Raw genomic sequence first — 16490 nt, 5'->3', positions numbered from 1 at the left:
CCACGTATCACACTGACTGAGTGGCATCTATGTTTGTAGACATAAATTCATGCCTTACCGTTAACTTAGCAGCAAGACAGACAAATGCAAATTTTACATGTGAGAGCACTCCGGAAGTCCCTCACCCCAGCTGCATCCCCCTCAGGAACGCACTGCTTCTGGGTAGACCTTTGCATGTAATTGCTGTCATTTACATGACAGATGGATGGATGGTTCACCTATACCTATGAAACCCCTTCGTCAAAAGACATCTTTTTCAGCTGGACCAAAAAATCTGTGATCTGTTTACTTCCTGCTTCTCTTGAATTAATAGTACTGTAGTCATGGAAATGTAAAAGCTGTTTTATTATGTCTGTGCCCCTTTAGGTTCAGTTGCACGTTATGACTCTACATTCTGTAGACTGTGGCATTGTTTTGTATGTGACATCAAATACAGCAAAGTCCATAAGAATCCATTGTAACACAGCAAGAGGCCACTCTCACCACATCCTGGGATCCTCAGAAATATCAAGCTTATCACGGTTTCCATAGTGTGTCATTGCCTGACTAACGGAGTGAGTAAGTTCACTCTTCCCAATCTATGACCGAGCCCTGTGTGCATCCCCGAGCTCAGAACTGCAGCACCACCACGCCGGTTCTCTGACTGGGCTCTACGCACAGGGTGTAACCCGCTGTGGTGGATCCGAACCAGCCGGAGAGGTTCACGCCCTGGGATTACATCACTCGCGCGCCAGAGCTCTGATTTACATGGTTCTGCAGTGAGACACCGTCCCAGACGTAAGCGATGAAATCCGAGGCGTACGTTTACATCAGAAGTGACCTCACCCTTGGAGATCTGGGTCCCTGAAAATCTGTTTTTGATCATTCTCCAGTTTCCAGGCAGTATGTCAAAAGCCATGCTCGCTCAAATTAAAGAGCTCTGGAGCAGAGAAAATGTGCACAGTGTCAGAACAGCACTGCTGGGTCATTCTTACCCCCTCCCCTGTCACAGCAGTGCCCCTCACTTTAGGCCTCATGTTGAATGCTGTCTTTGTAGGCTGTGTTGCCATAGCAGCCTGCCAACCGGGATAGAGGCTTGTTCTACACATGAAATCATTTAAAAACTTCCCACCACACACATATGTTAAAACCCCCACTCTGCTGGCCACCTCACACTAGAGGTCATTACAGCTTACTCCTGACAGGTATGAATCAAAGTCTTCTTAGCTTTCCCTCTAGTCATAATTACCTTTCTCATACAGTGCTCTGAAAGTTAAAATTTTTGACAGCACAAAGAGAACTAAAACCACTCTTTTACTTCAACACACACCATCATTAAAATAGCTGTGTGGCCATATACATCAAAAACAGGGCTCGAGGACAGGAGAAAGACATGGAAAGTGAGATTTATGAAGCCCACTCTTTCCCAGCTGTAAAACCTTTAATTAAGAGCACAAAGCCTTTTATCTCTCAGACCTGGCATGGCCCTCAAAATCCCAGCAGGAAGAGGCTGTTAAATGCTCTGGAGGGTCTGATTGTGTCCTTCAAGCCCCACATTCCATTCTTCTTGACATATAAATAAAATGACATCATCTGAAAGTCTTGGTTTCTGTGCTAAACATGCCATGCCAGCTTATCGATAGATAAAACAAACAAACCTGATAATAAAGTTATTTTCTTTAATATAAGCAGAGTACTATTATGTACAAAATATCCAGGAAAACAAAATAAAAAACAGGAAGAAACCCCACAGCTTAAACATCTCTTTGTATCCCAGTAACCCAATAGGATGGATGGGACATCATGACTATCCAGTCGCTCTGGACCCCAGGGGACATTGGAAACAGCTGTTCCCATTCCTCCCACCCTGCTGTGGCTGCCGTGTCCTCACTGTCTGGGTCACCTGTCCCAACAGGCTGAAGGATCTCAGATGGGCCACACCCTCTCTGTCTGTCCACGGTGTTCCCATTCTGACACATCCTTGCTGGAGCTGGACAACCGACACCTGGATTCAGCATTCACCTGAAGAAGGGCCTTTCATACATTCAACTCAGACAAGACTGTCCTTTTATGACCTGTCACCTCATGGCACCCAATCAGAAGCCTGGATTTTCACTTGGGAAAGAAAATGCAGTAAAGAAGGATGACACAAGGGCGTTCAGGGGTGTTTACATGTGCACCAGATTTATTTTGTGCTGCCAGTGAGGACACTCCACCCTTCCCAACCACTTCCTGCAAGGAATCTTAGCCTGTTACACACCCTCACAACTGTGGTGAGACATTATGATCACATACACATCCCAGGACAGACCAGACAAAATGGATTTTTAGAATATGTATGAAACAACATACACGCATAAGTTCCACATGGCATTAACACAATTTATCAGAAATGATACTTTATCAGAAATTATCTCACACACATGCTGGGGCTATGATTGGCTGCCAATGGAGGACTCCTATCCTGACTCCGACCCCCCATTGTGGTTCAGGATGCTGACATTTGACCCCTCATCTCTTAATTAACCCCAGATGCTTTCTCAATCCTCAGATGGACAGTAACTTCACACTGCCTGTCTGGTTCGACACTAACTTTACAAGTTCCTTGTAAAGGGCTGTAAGCTCCAGAGGACGTCTGAGACAGTTTATTTGCCCATTCAGAGCACTATATTACACGCAAGTACAAGATTAACAGCAATAATTACATGACTCCTGGCTTTCAATCAAATCTGGATTGTTTGTGTAAGGAGTTCTAAGTACTCAGCCTCACAATACATTAGCATTCACTTGGGGTTTGAGACAAGTTTTCCAATTTTCCCCCAGAGGAAATTTAATCTCCTGCAACACTCTACTGTGTGAAATGGAGCTAATTTTGGCATAACCCTCTCAGATTTTCTTGAAAGGTGGCAAATACATTCTTTTATCTAAGAGATTCCAAATCAGGCAAAAGTTTCATGTCATAAACCATTTTTGAGATGATTAAGTGAGACAGTCTTTTTTGCGATGATTAAGTGAGACTGGCAAAAATACGCAGAAAGTTTTTTTTCTTTCCAGATCAGGGGCTGTCAGTCCCGTTCCACACAGAATGACATAATATGCAGGGCTACCATTGTATACCAGTTTGTAATGAAAAGTGCTCACTTCATGGTACATGTTAAGACCTGTTGCTTTGGATCTATAATAGCAATGACTCACAAAAGGGCTATTCTACAGAGCATTGATACATTCCAGCACGCTGTCTTTGCTCTTAAGAGGTTCCTGCCCCTTCTCTTACCTTGCCGATTGTCACTATCTGTAGTGGAAGCGCTGAACAGAGGCCTAACACATTATTTCACAATTGCTGTGTAATCACAACAGTAATAAAAATAAGAATAAAAATCAAAAGACCCTCTAAGTTAAACACAAAGGCGTTCAGTGTGTTTTCTCAGAGAGCGGGGGTTTTTTTTTGGCTCAAAGCTCCCCCTAGTGGGAAGACCAGGCACTACCCCACTCCTAGTCAAGTCTCGGTGCTGGCAAACGGTGGTGGCTGCAGTATTACTCTTTAAATGAACTCTCTGTCCTCCGTCATTAAAGAAGTGTGCCGCTAGGAGCTGGAGCAACACACACACCTGCAATCTGCCGAGAGGACAGAAATATCACCAGGCTCACACTACACGTATTGTACTGTAATGGAATTTGTTATGATAAAACATAGAGTTGCAGCCTACCAGACTACACTGCTGTCCTGTTTGGGAAGTCATAGTAAGATCCATCTGAATATTGTATTGCTTATTAATTATATTATTTAACCTGTATGTATATGTGTTTTCTTTTAATTCGTATGGTTACATTTGATTAATTTAAAACAGTCTGTATTCTGTCTGTCCTGCCAATAAAGTACATTTTAAATGAACTGAAATATATACCGGTATATTACTCTTTACAGATGTTTTATTATTATTATTATTATTATTATTATTATTGCCAGTTTCAGATATTCTAAATAGCCCCAGCTTCTTGAAAAGAACCAAGAATTGTACAGACAGCTCTTTCGTTGTTAGTGAGCCAATAGTATCATATTCTTGTTTTCTCACTTAAGGCCCAGAGTTTCAACACCGCTACTTGCGCAAGAAAAGACTTGCCCCGTGTGAGGATCGAACTCACGACCTTCAGATTATGAGACTGACGCGCTACCTACTGCGCTAACGAGGCTAAGCTACGAGTAACGTTGTATAAGTACAATCAAAAAGCCTTCTATATGATATATATAAAGTCTAGCTCTACAGTGCGATATTGAAGTAATTCAGTTTAGGTAACTACATGTATTACGAGGCCTGTAATTTACAGGTGAACGTAAACATAAGGTAACCAGTGTTTTTGGCCCACGCCAAGATACTAATCGATGTAATGTTGCTACGACTAATTTAAATGTAGTCTCGATTTCGCTAAATAACCAATTTACTGGAGGTCAGGTCGATTACACCTTTGCTGTCAGAAAGTCCGCTGAAACCGCTCGTTAGGTTGGGGGGGGGGGGGGGGGGGGGGAAGATCAGTCGTTTCAATGTTTCCTGTCAGAAGGCGTTCTCTCATACAGTAACAGCGGAGTGAGGCCACTGCAGTGGTTCAAACTAAATTGGTCCGAAATTAAATGAACTGTGAAGAAACGTCTCTCACACCATTTGGAAATTTATTTCCTTGCCCGAGGCTACAACTGCAGCACCACACCTAACATTAAGTAATTCAGGAAAACCTGCAATCTACAGGTCACAACTCTGCGAGTTCATTTACTTCGTATAAACTACACGTTAATTACATGGTAAGCCATTATATCAGGGACTCTATTTGCCATTAATGTTACAATGCACAAGTTTTCAAAACTCGTAGTTAAACAATAGTCTATATATCAGAATTAATTATCTATCTAGACGCAAGCAAGGTCTTAGGACAGCTGCTCAAAATGACGATTCTGGTGAATGTTGCATGCAAAACCAGCAGCTTGATATTTTGTCAACGACACCCCAAAACTAACCTGGATGACCAAAACGTTTGAAATGACTGAAGTAGGCCTATCTTTGCTGAACGTATATGAAGAAAAGAAATCTCGCATAAACATCGTCTTGGGTAACCATCGGCCATCGTAAATTATATGTAAATGTATGATACCAACGGGAGTTAAATGGGCAACGGCCTTTGTGGAATATGCTGATGTGAAGCGACATAGCTTCTTCAGTTTTAGACTACATCATAACGTGCAGCAATGGAGTTTATGAATGATGAACATGATGAACAAATTCAACTTGACACCGAGATTTGTCAGTTGACATATTTATTGTACTCCTGTAATAGCTTTTGCAACTGGGATTTCTTCAACATTTTCCACTTCAATAAAGCTGACCATCTTGAAAAGCAGTCATACCCAATATATATATTATATAAAATATAATATATATATAATAATATAGCAGTAATACTCTGTGACGCTAGCATTTTTAAAATGTATCCTGACATGGTATTAATGTCAATATGGTTCATATGTAATTTTTAGCTTGATTCATGTGGAGGTCTGCAGAAGGGCATGACACATTTTTTTCAAAAATTATCTCCTGAACCACTAAATCCCGCTGGTGTTTGGAGATGTGACACAAAGGTACACAAGAGCATAATGCTTTGATTAAGGAGTTTATTGAATCTCACACAAAAGCATCAACGTTCTCCATCTGATCCAGAAAAAGTGTTTCATGTGTACAGCTGAATAAAATTATCAATTGTCCTTTATTCTAATTTTCACCTCTAGAGGTTACAAAAGGTAAGACAATACTAGAGATTATTACATTTCAAATACAAATCCGACATCTGGAATACAAGATATTGCAGTTCAAATATTCTATTGGTGATGTACCATTCTAACAAAGACCACCACTCAGGTACATGGAAAAACAGAGAAATTGCAAAAAAGATCTTCAGTATTTAGGTCTCTTCACTTCAACCCTGAAATAAAACAAGGGACACTGTTACTGGAAAAGAAATACATGCATGCTTATCAAATCAGCTGTGAAAAAAAGCATTCATGTTCACGTGACCACGCTATTTTATATCTAAAAATGAAATTCTGTTGATGGAAATGGTTACACTACAGGTGAATCACATGGCACAGTTCCGCTTCACCTCTTCATCTCTCTACCATGACAAACAGAAGGTGAGCCTCATTCTCCCACTCAGCACACAGAGGCACATCCTTGAAATGAACAAATACAACACTCTGTGGCACCGTGATGTGTGGCCATTTGCTTCTCAGACTTGTGTCCGATTCAGGAACTGCACACTGAACACTTGCCTGACAGCCGGCCGTTTTGCTCACCCGCCTGATGTACCCACTGACCTAGCACTGTATGCACTCAGAACCCTCTGGTATGATCTGTATGACATCACCACGTTCCAGAACCAGCAGGGCACACCTCAGCAGTTACTTCCTCCCTACTAAAACTCTCATACCCCGTTAACAGGACAAAGGATGCCGTTGGGCCAAACCATCAAATTTCCACATCTACAGTGGCAATTATCAGCTTGATTATAAAACTCTGAAAAGAATTCAAACCAGTTGCCATCAGTGAGTAAGTGGTTTGGAGTGGGCTGGAGATGGGTTTTTATGAAAGAAGTCTGACCCTGGATAAAACTCCCTTCTAGCAACTGCAATATATCATATCTAATAACAATATATTTAAACAACTGGTGTTCCCAACAAATGCCAGAAAAGGATTTCACAGGATTTCAACAATGCTGTCTCAAATGGCTGAACAACGATTTGTACAGACAGTTCCCAATAAGAGTAATTAACTACATATCTGGCTAAGTTAAGAGAAATCTGTCAAGAATGAGGATATTAAACTTGCAGTAACAGTTGTATATCGTTGTCAACTACGCAGCTTATAGCAGTAGTAGTGTTTCACAGTTCTGCTGTTTAGAACAGTGTTAGATTTGTGCAATCACAGTTCTCTTTAGAGGGTGGGAAAAATAACAGACGCCAAATTCATCATTCCAACTACCTTACAAGAACTGTGATCCCGTACACACTAGCCAGAGGAGCTGCTGCTGATGTGAACCAGGGTCACAGTCGAGACAGTCGCTTAGGAAATTAGACAGCCATGTTACAAGCACACCGAGAAACCTCTCCCCCCCCCCCCGCCCCCAATCAAGTGACTCTCCTATCTGGACTGTGCCAGATTTCTCTGAGGGCAGAAACTGGAGCATACTTCAATACAGCTTCCTGCTGACAGCTCATTACTTTGCTTTTCCCAGCCTGAGCTTCTCACACACACACACACACACACACACACGCACGCTGCTGACAAGGCTCTTTTCCACAGTATTAGCACAGCGCACACCAAATATGAAGAGACTAAAAATATTACAAACCCGTCAGCCTCCATCTTCTTCCTCTTCTCGATGATCTGTGAAAAGTGAGGGAACAGACTTTAGATCCCCTGAAAAAAGCAGCAACTTCATCCAGCCTGAGATCAGCGTCTGCCCCAGACACAGCGGCGCGACCAAGAGTGGGGTTTGAGTGATCTCACTGCCGCTTCCAAACAGTGACCTGCTTTCAAGCTTTTTGTCAGAAATTCAGTATCAGTTTAATTCAGTTTTCACACACGATGCAACGTGCTGAGACCACCCTGCGTGGCCCACTGCCTCCTCTGTAGATCGTGCCCCCTCCCCTTGACCACGTGCACACATGCATGCAGGCGCTCACAGTACACGCACACACACACACACACACACACACACACACGCATGCATACGCATACGCACCGCGCTGATCTTCTTCCACTGCCTGTCCAGCTCCGCCTTCTCATTGGTCTCCTTGAAGCGCCGTGTCTTTCTCCCCTCTGACATTTTTATCCCATACTGGAAGGCAGCTCTAAAAGGACAAACAGAACAAAATACATCTATTGAGCACACATCTGTCAGAGAGGAGCAAGAAGCCCCTGTGTGCATAATCAAATTGTGAAGTATATCATTTTCCATGCGTTGGTGTAAACTGAGTGCTGAGTGCTAAACTGAGTATTATGTTGTGTGTGTTAAGTATTATAAAGTTGTGAGTGTGTGCAAATGCACTCTGTAATTAAAATGTGAGTGTACAGTGGCGGTCAGCAGGCAGATTCTTCGTATACCAACCCCATCTGGACCACTGCAAATCCTTCCTTGCTGGTCTCCCAAGACAGGGGAGTTTCTGGCTATCTTCCATCACAGAAAGAAGACTCCCCTCCCCTCCCCTTTAGACTGCATCCTGCCTTACTGAGGTCTGAGCTGGTTGAGTGAGTCTGGCTGCAGTGCATGTTAAGTTGCACTTATGAATTGGAGCCTGATTCACTACCACAGTATTCAATAAGGGGCATGCTCGAAAGTGATCAACCACACTTTTACTGTAAATGAGTGAATTGAGTGTAAATGTGTGAAGACTGATTTGGTGTGTGTGTGTGTGTGTGTGTGTGGGTGTGAGTGTGTACGGACGCTGTGGTAACCCCAAGCTTGTTGAGTGCCGTACTTTGGCAGGGCCTCCTTGTTGTTCATGTAATCGCTGTACTCCTCCTGCGTGTCGAAATCCCAGCGACCCAGAGGGCCTTTCTTGTTACCCTGGAAACAGAAACAAACCTTTATGTCACCATGTGGCGATTTATGTTTATGCCACAACCGTAGAATACATGCCTCACTCCTCATACACTGCCTCCGAGCAAAAATTCAGTATAGAAGTTTCCGTGAGAATCTCTCTCATAGGTAAACCCACACTAGGAGGTACACCTACGATGCGTAAGTTTGGTGACAGTGAGCAGACAGACACGCACCTGGTCCATTTTGCTGTAGTCCACTTCCTCATCACTGTCCACAGCCAGGTCATCCATCCTGAGGACAGAGAGGGAAACAAGATGTGATTGGTCTCACCCTCACAAGAGGAGAACAACCCCCTACTGTGAATATGGTAAAAAAAAAAAACAAAAAAAACAAATGGGATGGAAGACAACCAATTCATTCTAAAGAAATACCTTACATTATAAGAGTATAATTCCCATAAATCATGCTTTTTTTAATGGACTTAAAAATATTACACTGACGTCACCAAACTACACTGTAACACAGTTGCTGCAAGCGGCCCCTGGTGGTCTTGTGATAGTCAAGCTGCAGAGAACCTAGCTTTGGCAATAAAACAGGAGCCGACGTGGCTTCATACTTCAGTAACATGTGATCCCATCTAATGTACCAAGAAGGAAATGCTCTACTACACCAAGTTAATTAAGAGGGGAGCAGTCTCATTACACCGATGAACGAATAAACAAGGATCTGATCCCCTTCATTAGTTCCCCTTCACACTGAGAGAATGAGACGGCAGCTCATCTCTACTGGAGCATTAAATGGGGGCAGAGAGAAATGCTGAGGCCGCAGTACAGACCAATCAGCCCAGCTCCCTGCGTAATAAGTGCCTCTCTCTGCATGGCAGCCCGAAAGCTTCAGGCCCCGCTGCGTTTGGCTGTCCTGTCTGCCTCGGAGCCAGAGACATGCTGATCCCTCCAAAACCACAGCACGCACCTACCCTTCACTCCCAAGCAGGCAGTGACGTGTTACTGCGCTTTCCTGCGTTTTCAGAGGAAGAAGCAATACGCTATTGTACTCCCATTTGTATCAGAGGAGGAAATGGGCATACTATCTCATCGCTACCATTCTTCCAAAGCAAGGAGTAATATACTACAACAGTTTCCCTTTGCTTCAGAGGAGAAAGTGACATACTATTGCAGCACCTCTTTGTTTCAGAGGAAGAAGTGCTATACTAATGGAGTATCTCCGTTTCAGAGGAGGAAGTGCTATACTAATGGAGTATCTCTGTTTCTGAGGAGAAAGTGACATACTATTGCAGCACCTCTTTGTTTCAGAGGAAGAAGTGCTATACTAATGGAGTATCTCTGTTTCAGAGGAAGAAGTGCTATACTAATGGAGTATCTCTGTTTCAGAGGAAGAAGTGCTATACTAATGGAGTATCTCTGTTTCTGAGGAGAAAGTGACATACTATTGCAGTAGCTCTTTGTTTCAGAGGAAGAAATGACATACTAATGGATTATCTCCGTTTCTGAGGAGAAAGTGACATACTGTTACAGTTCCCCTTTCACTTCTATGGGAGCAGAAAGGTGCTGTGACCAGGTGCTTTTGTTGGTCTTACGATTCTTAGTTTCACATTGAAAATGACGATATGGAATGGCTGAGTACCAGTTATCAGCCAGACGTGCCATGTGTGCTCACACGGTATAACACGGCCCGTGTAACACAGCGGTGCTACACTCACTGGGTGACGGTGGAGAGGGGAGGGGAGAGAGGGTGCACTCACGTGGCAGGGTAACACTCAGCGTAGCTGTTAGACATGCCAAAGAAGTCTCCCACGTGCTTCTTCTCCTCCCGCCGTGTGCCTGCAGTGTCTGTTGGTTAAGGAAAAAGCAAATACACACACGCACATACACACACACTTTTCATGGTCTCAGAGACCATATCACATAGAACGCTGAACTATGTGCTCCTTTGACAGAGTAAGAACCGGAGGGAAATGGCGCAGATGCACTCACCCTGACATTATCTGGACACATTCAATCTTCTGTACCAGCTATCAGCCCTTCCATACAGCTTAATGATTAATGAATCTGTGGTGCAGAGCAAAGCAGCACAGCAGTTCTGGTATTTGTGAATCTGGCCTATCTTTACAGGGAACAGCAACTCAGTGAATGTGTTACTTTGTCAGCAGAGATGATCACGGACCTGGGTACTACAAAAACCTGTTAGTCTGGGGCACTGCTGCGGTAACCTCGGGCAAGGTACTCAATCCAAAACTGCCTCAGTAAATATCCAGCTGTATAAACGGATAACAAGTACAAAACTGTAACCTGTGAAAGTCAGTCTGGAGAAGAGCGTCTGCTAGAAGACGATTTTTCTTTTTTCGTCATAGTTCATTTGTTGTTTAACAAGGTTGCCAGTGTATCTCTGCTCAGGTACAATGGGTGAGGGACCCCTGATTTTCTAGCGACTAGTGAGAGTGAAAGACAAGTTGGTTGGATTTAATGAGGAAATCATAACCTGGAAACTTTATTCCCAGGAGCATCAGACGTGTGGCCGAGCGGCTGAAAGGATATGTCTCCTGGCCTTGCCATTGGGCGGCTGCTGCCCCAGCAAACTTCTCATTAATCAGTTTGAGCTGATCCTTCACTGATCCAGGACCTGCAACACAGTGCCGGAGGAAGACAAAAGTTAGCAAACACCGTTTCCAGTAAAATCATTGTCTGCTTCCCTACATAGTGTGCAGCTGGTCCCCTTTTAAACCCACTGGTTTATACATGGCCCAGTTATGTGTTCACATACCACAACAATCCTAAGTACATTCATTTATCTGGAATTGACTGCACAGCCTAGTGCTGTGATGAGAGACGGTTTATTACCCACCCCAAAATATTACCCACTTTCTATCTCAATGACTCTGACATGAGAGTCCTTACCTTTCTCAATCTCGATAGCCTGTCAAGACAAAGGACAAAACACAGGATGAGCAACACACTTTAAAATAAAAAAATTAACATCTCTTGCCTACTTTTCTTACTTTGAAAGGTTACGTTTGGTGTCTTAACCATAAAGCGATTCAGTAACTTTCAGCTGTCCTGGAGTAACAACTGCAACATCCCAAGTTCTTCACTTACCTCATCGTCCACTCTGGGCTTCTCAAAATAGCTGCGCCTCCTCTTGTCCTCCTCTCTGTCCCGCTCCCTCTCGCGCTCCCTCTCCCTCTCCTTCTCCCTGTAGCGCTCCTTCTCTTTCTCCTTCTCCCGGATGGTCTTGGAGGTGGACGGGATGTAGTCGCCGATGTCATCAAAAATGCTGTACGTCATCAGGATGTGACGGGTTAAGACACGCATAATCAGCTCACTGCTTGCAAAAGGTTGATTCAGATGTGCACTGATGTGCAGAGGAGGCAACAGTAGGTCTAGATGCAAAGTCTTACCCTATATCAGCTTCTGGGGGTTTTTTCTCATCAAGTTTCCCTAGGAGGAGAGTAAGAAAACGTAAACACTCACACACTCAGGTTCTTAGACAAGCCAGGTATTTCAGACAGCTGCACATTATACAACAGCCACAGACACGGATACAACCAACGGTTGTCAGCCTTAACACACTTACAACCACGAAACAAACAATTATACGGTACGGAATTACAAAGCTGCAGGCTTTCCACAGCAGTTCCCTTTGTCTCTGGGTTTCTGCAGTGACACGCTCGTTTCTCTGGTACCTTTCTCCTTCTTCTTCATCTTCTTGTTGCGTGTCCCCTGCCTCAAGTAGGACAGGATCTGGGTCAGTTTGCTGATGACGATGTCGTTGGTGGTCAGAGTGGTCTGGGCCTGGAGAGACGATAGCACAAAAACGTCTCAAACACACCCAATATTATCATAGTGCTATTAAAGAATGAGTAACAGGATCATTCAACCTCAGCGTAGCCCAAGGATAAATAAAGACTTGGCGATGCTGTGATACTGTCACACACATCTACAAGAGATTCTGACCGCCACGTTTAACTGAGAGACTTCTTTTCCCATCCCAAAAGGCACACGCACAACATAGAGAACATGACTACAACTACATACTGACACTGTCACGTGTATACATTATCACCGCTGTCCATAAGCTACAGGCTGGCCAGTATGGTCAGCTGTTTAGGAACATAGCCACTCAGTGTTGCTCTGTGGTTGGTCAGAACTGTGAGCGGTCACTGTGGTGCTGCTCTCAGTCACACAGACCTCCATGGTGGGGCAGTCAGCCTTGCTGCGAATGAGCGTGGTGGGGATGTCGGTGTCGGCGTACTCGTCCTCCAGGTCCACCACGTAGGCCATGCGCCCCGGCAGGAAGAGCTCGTTCCGCTCCATCTGGCGGCTCTTAAACAGGATTCGGTAGATGTTCCTCCCTGGGGGGGCCAAGCGCAGACACCCCTCAGACACAGCCACGCATCAGTCAAACCGGTCATGTCCCACAAATCCAACAGCACCAGAACATAACTAAGCTGAAGGGATACCCACCGGAAGCAAAATGAAAAGCTTAAAACAATAAATTTTATACTACTTATATTTGTAATGCTACCAGGAACCCATTATCAAATGGCAGGTGAGGGTGTGAGGGTAGAGCACTCACCCAGGCGGGTCTTGAACTCAATTTTCTGTTCTGGATCTTCATCTTTCCTGGGAGAGGCAAAAGAACAACAGACGGACAGAATTAGTGTGGACTTCAATCACAGACAGACAGACAGACACACCACTACATCTAGGCATTGTTACACTGGTAAAATGGTATGATGACAGGAGCTGAGTCTAGCCACTTACTTGACCTCCTTCTGAACTTTCTCTATCAAATCCTCCTCTTCTTTCTCCTTGCTGGTGATCTCTGCCCTTACCTGAAATCAACAGACAAATGGGTTGGTGCACATCTGTGACAGCGAATGCGCGTTTTACACTACAGCATTCAAGGTGCATGTTCAGAGTGTAAGGTTTTCAGGATTTCACGCCAACGTTATTTTGGTCAGTCTCGGTGTGCAGGACTACCAGTGGGGTCTCAGACTGACCTTCTGCAGCAGGGCGAAATCCAGACCTTTCACCAAGTGAGTGTGCTCCATGTCACCACCCAAGAACTTGGACTCCTGGATCAGCTGTCGCCTCTTTTCTGCCGCCGACTTGTCCCTGTGGGCACATCCAACAACCAATCAGCATGCGTTACGAGCACCGCCTAAAACGTTCATGCTCCACATCTGTGGAGAGGTCAGGGCCCCCTGAGTCTAGATTTGGGGACAGAGTGAGTGAGTGATGGATCCAGACTGCAATGAACATGATGGGATTATTCTGATGGAGGACAGGTGCTCACAGTAGAATATGAATAATAATTGCTCAATTATAATTTGATCCTTCCTGTTGTGCAGCCATTTTTGGGTGTCCTGAAAACAAAGCAAATCTGGGATCTGGGGTGGCTTTGGACTTACGCCAGTATGCAGGTGTTGTACTGAGTATATTTCGGGGTTCACACACAGCGTTTTGGGGTTGCATTGAGTGTGTTTTGGGGTGTAAACAGAGTGCAGAGTTTGTTCCAGGGCGGAAGCTCAGTGCGCTGGGGGTACTCACGCCTCAGCTGTCGGGCCCACTGCTCTGTAGTTGGCAGTGGTGCTGATGAGCTCCGTCTCCTCATAGTCCTTGTTGACGCCGTCACGCCGCTCCCGGGCTCGGTCGCGGTACTTCTCCGCCAGCTCCCTCTCTCGCTCCAGCTCCTGCTGCCGCAGCTTTGCATAGTAACTGCGGGAGAGATGAAAGGTCAAGGGTCACATTATAATAACAACACTCATCACACCAATTCATTCTCTCTATGATGTTAGCTGCACTAATATCTGATTCTTTTAATTTATACCAAACCATGTAGATTTAGCCTGTTGAGGATTCCTTCAACTGGCAGAGATGAACAAACTGATGAAATGTGAAAATACACTGCTTGCAGCAGTTGCTCAATCAACACAGATACAGTAAAAATGTTACACATTTTTTTACAAAAGGACAGAAAGCCCAGATGGCTGACGACAGCCCAGCTCTCTTCCTCTGAGCTTTAGTAACAGTGGAAAATGAGTCACCTTTTCTTCTTCCGTCTGCGTGCTGCAGGGTCCTCATCCTCGTTGTACTCCCGTGGCATTCTGGGAAATGGAAGCACATATAGTCAAGAGGGACAGCTTCAGTGGCAGCGGACAATCAAACTGTAACCTAACAGTTATGTTTCTGATAATATTAATATAAAGCCATGAACATGCAGACAGCAAACTTGATTTCATGAAGCATTTGAAACAACATGGTTACATTAAGGTATGTCTCTCTGACAATGCATCTGAGATCTTTATGATACCATTATAATTTTTATACCATGGTACCACTTATTGATTTAAACAATACAATACATAAATTACAATACTTTTTGCATGATGAAGAAAAGCGGTAACTCACTCATGATGTCTTGATTTAGAAGGTGGGGCTGATGAGGGTGTGGCCCGTGGGGTCATCAACAACTTTCGGAAATCCTCATTGGTCAGCTTGGATCTAGGTAAGGAAGAAGGAACTTGGTTAATAATATAAGGTGGTGGTTTATTTTCTCAACAGTGCTTCTATTAGGAATACTGTTGTAGTATGCTTTATTCTGAATGCTTGGAAGTATATTACACCTTAGCATTTGAACAACACAATATGTGCAAAATGTACCAAACATTCCCCCTCTCACTCATAAAGAACAAATATATTTTATAATCTGCGACCAACTGTCACAGATCGTTACAATGACCACGAAACACAGACAGGATTGATTCTAGACTCAAAATAAGGTCCCATATCCACGATACCGGTCTGTCCTCCACAGAGCAAAGCTGTCGCAGAAGTGTGTATCCGCATCTAAAAACAAGCTGGTGGTGACAAGGGAAACTCACTGGAGTGCGGAGCGGTGATCCTCCACCTCATGGTTATCCGGGGCCAACGGATTGGAATACAGTTCGGCTGCAATTAAAAAATGGTTAGATTAAGATTGTTTCACACGTTCCTGGTTATTTGTACACACAACTAACTTGCGGCAGTGATGTTTAAAGTTCAGTTATCACGCTCAACACAGGTGTACAGATACAGTACTAATGTTTATATCTTCTTTTGCGATATATCAAATCGCTATCAAGTGGCAATCACGTTTCGTGCAATGATTTTCGTGCTTACTCATATGCACAAAGAGTTGTCAGATGCTGAAATAATTATCCGTTTTCCAAATATTCAGTATATAGCTAGCTAGCCGGCCAGGTGACAAAATACAACGTTTTGAAATGAGTCAAGTTAGCTAGATAACCTGCACTGCTAACTATTATCTACTACGCACGCCACGTAATAATCGCTCAGTTAGCTAGTCAAGCTATCAGGATAAGGACGTTCTACTTACTGGCATGATAGTCCAGCTAATCAAAACGACCTAACTGTCAACATAAAGTTAACATTTGAGTCAACAAGCAGCTAACCCAAGCTAAATGATATCATTGAAAGTTAATGGTCTGTTGAAATACAGTAATACTCCAGCAAGCTAACCTGCCTGGTAACACAACATTGATAGTTAAGCGAAAACAATGACTTACTCTCTCTTTCAGGCATCTTGGAACTGTGCGGGCTTCTCTAAATCAAAGAGAATCTTTAACTAACGCTTTAAATTTTTAGATTATATCATTTACGCTTTCGTGGAGTCTCTAAAATATGGACATTTCCAAAGATGTACAAAAACGTATTTACGTTAGCCAGCTAGCGACTAGGTATATATCCACCGGAAATGACAGGCTATGCAATCGCACAGAATGACCTCTATCGTCGAGATCGATTATTTTCGTCTTGCCTATTTTCCGCACTTAACCGACACGATTGGATAAAGTAAACGTCACTCTGAGACGTGACTCGTAGACGAGTGCATTCGAAAACATC

The 16490-nt window shown here is 43.9% G+C and overlaps 1 protein-coding gene and 1 non-coding gene across 2 annotated transcripts; both read right to left on the bottom strand.

Annotated features, from left to right (window-relative positions):
- Positions 1 to 4097: 4097 nt before the first annotated feature.
- Positions 4098 to 4170, bottom strand: trnam-cau. The gene has a single exon. It is a non-coding gene; the product is annotated as a tRNA-Met (tRNA).
- Positions 4171 to 5693: 1523 nt separating this feature from the next.
- ik (IK cytokine) lies at positions 5694 to 16354 on the bottom strand. The gene is made up of 20 exons (XM_036547923.1): positions 16154 to 16354; positions 15470 to 15536; positions 14997 to 15089; positions 14633 to 14692; positions 14136 to 14303; positions 13586 to 13700; positions 13347 to 13417; positions 13159 to 13205; positions 12771 to 12934; positions 12266 to 12374; positions 11981 to 12020; positions 11679 to 11856; positions 11481 to 11499; positions 11121 to 11205; positions 10328 to 10411; positions 8799 to 8856; positions 8501 to 8589; positions 7765 to 7873; positions 7372 to 7406; positions 5694 to 5946 (listed from the first exon to the last, which is right to left on the bottom strand). The coding sequence occupies exons 1-20, from the start codon at positions 16167 to 16169 to the stop codon at positions 5919 to 5921; spliced, it is 1635 nt and encodes a 544-aa protein (XP_036403816.1). The 5' UTR covers positions 16170 to 16354; the 3' UTR covers positions 5694 to 5918.
- Positions 16355 to 16490: the final 136 nt, after the last annotated feature.

Source organism: Megalops cyprinoides, chromosome 16 (genome assembly GCF_013368585.1).
Source record: "Megalops cyprinoides isolate fMegCyp1 chromosome 16, fMegCyp1.pri, whole genome shotgun sequence".
Lineage (NCBI taxonomy): Eukaryota > Metazoa > Chordata > Actinopteri > Elopiformes > Megalopidae > Megalops > Megalops cyprinoides.
This window is presented reverse-complemented; position numbering and strand designations above follow the sequence as displayed.

Coding starts and splice junctions, on each gene's coding strand:
- ik (XM_036547923.1), bottom strand. Junction 13,418..13,585: donor ATTTCGCCCTGCTGCAGAAG/GTCAGTCTGAGA, acceptor TGTTGATTTCAG/GTAAGGGCAGAGATCACCAG. Junction 13,206..13,346: donor AAAGTTCAGAAGGAGGTCAA/GTAAGTGGCTAG, acceptor TGCCTCTCCCAG/GAAAGATGAAGATCCAGAAC.